Source organism: Pavona decussata, unplaced genomic scaffold (assembly GCF_977016875.1).
Source record: "Pavona decussata unplaced genomic scaffold, jaPavDecu1.1 SCAFFOLD_213, whole genome shotgun sequence".
NCBI classification, from domain to species: domain Eukaryota; kingdom Metazoa; phylum Cnidaria; class Anthozoa; order Scleractinia; family Agariciidae; genus Pavona; species Pavona decussata.
In genome coordinates this window covers 640,404-645,000 of record NW_028145618.1, presented here as the reverse complement: position 1 = coordinate 645,000, position 4,597 = coordinate 640,404, and the positions used below count along the sequence as shown (strand labels likewise).

The window sequence follows — 4,597 nt, the reverse complement described above, 5'->3', positions numbered from 1 at the left end:
TGCTAAACTTAGCTTAGCCCACACAGCAGGCGCATGAAAAATATAGTGTCTCCATCCCTCGCGCGCCCCGCTCTTCCTTGTGCCTTATATGTTTATCAAGCGCCTGCCACGCAGGCTATACTTAGCTATATGTAGTTATACTCGGCTTCAGAGAGCTATACGAGCTTATACACAGCTATACCTAGCCAAAGGCAGCTATAATACGCAGCTAAATCTTGCTATGAATGTTTGGTTTATCAAAAAAGTTGATAACTTAAGGTAATTTGGCCTTATACCTAGCTATACGCGGCTGTACAGGGCCCCTGACAGAGCTATAAACAACTGTACCTAGTTATACGTAGCTACATGCCACTATACGCAGCTGTTTGTAGCTACACCTAACCTTTGTTTGCTTCATGTACCGCGGTGATGCTATCGAAGACTTCTTAATTTACTCCGAGGTCCTGCATTTTACATTTCGTTTAACAAAAAATGGGTTTGCAGGAATGAATCATTCTTTCACTGGCATGACGGAAAAAAAAAGAAAGAAAAAGGGAACCTTATCTCAGCTCTAATAAGGCCTGTTTGCGGTTTTTGAATTTTCCTCCTAACTGACTTTTTTTCGACTGTCTAAGCTACATCACTGAGGTGATTCCAAAACCATCGTGAGCTACTGTGACTTCAAAAGTTGCGTTCACTGTTCTATAATCTCTCCAGCGATTTTTTTAATTTTTGAATTAATTATAAATGTCAATTATGCACTCAACATTTGAAAAATACACCAAACGGGTTACACGATTCTTTACAGCGAACAGGGATGGTAAACAAGAATACTTACCGGCCCAAGCAAGTTATTGCCGTTCACAAGCGCAGTCGGCCCTGTTTCCTTTTCAGTGCTTGGTTCACCCTCTGGTTGTATCACGCCATTTTTGATATCACGGACGTATGTCTCTTAAAAAGAAAAACGACTTTTTTTTAACAGAATTTGACCGTGTTACCGCCGGACTACAGTCCAACTACGCATCGAGTCTGCTCCTGTTAAATTGCAACTGCCGTAGTTTAATCTTTCACCGTGAATCAATGCTATTTGCCTTTTAATTTTTCCCCAAAATATTTAATTTTGTTAATAGGTGGAATTCAGTAGTCACGGAAATGTGTCAACCAATTCAAATACAACAATAAGTGTGTTAAACTTTGGGTGTATTTCCCCTCAATAATTTAACGATTTCAAATATTCAATGAAAAAACATTGCCTGCATACAACAGTAGAATAAAAAATCAACACTCAGTAGTTATCCATTTTGCATAGCAGTGCTACAAAAATGCCAAAATTAGGGTTTTACTAAACAGAGTAACGAGTAACCAGTAACGGCAAAAATATTCCACAGGTTAAAAAAAAATCATAAAAAAATAAGGAGAAAACGAGTAACGGGAAATAAAATTCGACAAGAAAAACAAAAAAATAAATAAGATATTAATTAAACACAAATTGCCAACGCAGATCGCGTGGAAAGGAATCGAAGATATCTTCGCGCCAAAAATATAACGTGGCCAATTCCTCCTGGGATCCTTCCTCGATCACATCTGGGGTCATGAAATTTCATATATAACACCAAGCGAAAATGCCAAACCACTTTTGAAACCTTCTTTTGCCTTTTTTATTTTTCCGTTTAACCTGTGAAATTTTTCCCCATTGCTTTTTTAAGTTCTTTCTTTATTTGCCTTCCGAATACAAAATGTTTACAATATCTAAAATAAGTACACGTACTATTTTTTTTCTCGCCGAATTTTATTTCCCGTTCCTCGTTTTTTCTTCATTTTTTATTATCTAAACCTGTGGAATTTTTCTGCCGTTACTCGTTACTGTGTTACTCTGTTTAGTAACAACCCCCAAAACTAAATTCGATTAAGTTTGACCTGTGTAAGAAAACATGGGAACATAAAAACGACTATCAGCAAATTAATTCGATTAAAAGACAAAAACAGTACTATTCCATAATTCACTCATGCATGCTTAATCAAACGCTATATTTCCTTTACGTTTGCTACAAAATATAAAATATTGCTTGCGGTGAAATCGCTAACAGTGAAATAGTTCTTCATTCTGAACGCATTACCACAAAGAAATCGCTCATCGGTTGCAGTAAACCAACATGAACCCTCAACAAAAAAATTCAAGAATTACTCACCCCATCAATGTTAAGGATTACCACCCCATCCCCATCAGTGATCCCCTGACGGATTATCCGAGCTAGCCCGAAATCACACCGACTTCTCTCTCTTACGAAAGTCAAAGATCTATTGAAGACAAACGTAGGCACACGAATGCTAACGGAAAGAACCACAGGAATGTGCTGACATTGCACCCAAAAAGCTGTAGCAAAACCGCAGGATTCAGGATTGCTATGACAACACCGAGGTAAAAACGAAGGAAAATTGTTTGGAAGTGAAATTTAGGATGTCATGTATTTCAACTATTAGAAGTGTGAGGCTATCCTGGTATGTGTACAAAGAAAGCCGTAACCCATGACTTTCAGTACCTTACTCTTTTGGCTGGTCACGTAACCTTTTCGAAAGATTGCGTGACGAGCCAAAAGAGTGTTTGCGAGAGAGGCTACCAAGCTTGTCAGACTTTCTCTTCTCGACCGCTTCAGTTGCGTTCATAACTAAAACTAAAACCCTTATTTATAAATATTAACCAGAAAAAATATATGTAAAAAAAAAAAAACAGCAACAACAATTGGTTTACTGACATGTTTCAAGCCATCGAGGCCATTGTGTACTTGATTACCATCCCTGAAAACTTGTAATCGATGAAAAAAGTTAAACCAGAGAACTGGTTTAATAAGAAATTGAATTTCAGTTTTAAGGCTGCAGTACATTGCTTTGTGTTGTTTCATTTTGGCTGTGTTTTGTGTCCAAAATACATGTATCCGGAAAGAAACCTCTCATGCTACGGATCATTAAATTCAGACGAAAATGTTTCATTCAGCTGAATTAACAGCGTCTTGTGAGTTTAGAGTTATATCTGACACGCATCTGCGGTTTGTGGTTTGGTAGCCGCTTTTGATTTCGTATCATCAAATTTTAAGGTTGTCTTTCTAATAGGTGGTTTGCATCGCCTCCAGGAGGTACTCCAAAACAATATCCAGAACTAAAATAACCTTTGTTGTGATGCATTGTACTGCACTTGTTCAGTGGTTTATCCTACCTAATCTGTGAAGGCCATGGGTGAGATGACCTCGCACATCAGCCTCAATCAACACTTGTGATAGCGCTTTACAGTGTTGTGGGTCAGTTCCTAAAGCCATCATGCATCGCTCCACAAATGATTCAACTTCTGCTACAGCCACACACTTGTAATCCGTACAAGACATCCTCCACTGTCTACCAGAACGACTGCGTGATATTCACAGATTGCCAAACTCACAAGTTAACAACAGGGTGACAGAATGCGTGACAAACAAGAAGATTGTGGGAAAGAATATAAATATTGAATAGATATTGTAAAAGTTGGACTGGACTGGATTTCTAAAAGAAACCCACGTTTTACAAATTTAGTCCAGTCCAATCCAGTCCGTTTCTTACAATATGACAAAAAATAACGTCTGGTATTAAATAAAGAAAGAGAGAGAAAGAGAGAGAGAGAGAGAGAGAGAGAGAGAGAGAGAGAGAGAGAGAGAGAGAGAGAGAGAGAGAGAGAGAGAGAGAGAGAGAGAGAGAGAGAGAGAGGGAGAGAGAGAGAGAGACACCCTGGGGACGAGGTTGTAGAATAAACTCCGGGATAGTGGAACTTATTTATTTAATGTCAAATACACAGGGGGTGGTCTCCCGGTCCCCCGAGCCACAGGCTCATGATAAAAGTGTTTGACAATATAAAAGAAAGCTAATATCATCAATAGCTACTAATTAAATTAAAAAATAACATCTATCTATAAAGATATATAAATAAAAATAAATCATTAAAAGGCAATTGCTGATTTGACAGCCGATAAAATTTAACTTGGTTAAAAGTCTCCGAAAGGATGATGCATTAGGTGCTTTTTTTACAGCAGATGGCAACTGGTTCCAGATGTGTGAGATCATTTACGCATATGAACCATGAGGGAATCTACTATTGTATGAAGTTTGTTTAACATTTAGACCATTCTTGATTTCATTGAATTTTATATCATCGTCAATGTTAACAACGGTTAATTCTATATAATATAATAATGCTACATGTCCGTTGAGGTTGGTAGGCAGGTGAAGTGAGCGTGACGGCACTATGGCCGGGGAATTCTCTTTCAAAGAATCCGCCTTTAGTTAACTTCCAGGGGTCTCGCAGCCACGATTTATTTCACAATCTTAACTTCTTTCCTTAACTCCTGTGCCCCGGGTCAAAAAAAAAAACAAAAAAAACAAAACAAAATTGGCATACTTTTCATTAAGTCGATTGTTTTCATAACATGCGCATGCGCATGCGCATGTTGATCCAGACGTAGCGAAATTTGTTTGGCAATTGTTATCCCGAAATGCAAAATATAGTCAAAAGCAGTTTTTTACTCGGGCCGTAAGGCAGACCGAGTTAAGGTTTCGGTAGCATTATCAAATTCTTTTTTCTTTTTGGGGTCGCGAT

General features: G+C 38.1%; 1 protein-coding gene across 1 annotated transcript in view; it reads right to left on the bottom strand.

Moving 5' to 3' along the window:
* The window catches only part of LOC146460462 (uncharacterized), a 22,597-nt gene extending 19,150 nt beyond the window's left edge, over positions 1–3,447 (bottom strand). Inside the window, exons 1-2 of the mRNA XM_085088179.1 lie at positions 3,191–3,447; positions 818–930 (exon numbers count right to left, since the gene is read on the bottom strand). Of these exons, the coding sequence (XP_084944305.1) occupies positions 818–930; positions 3,191–3,356 (279 nt within the window). The 5' untranslated portion in view covers positions 3,357–3,447. The remainder of the gene's footprint in view (positions 1–817; positions 931–3,190) is intronic.
* Between the last annotated feature and the right edge of the window lie 1,150 nt (positions 3,448–4,597).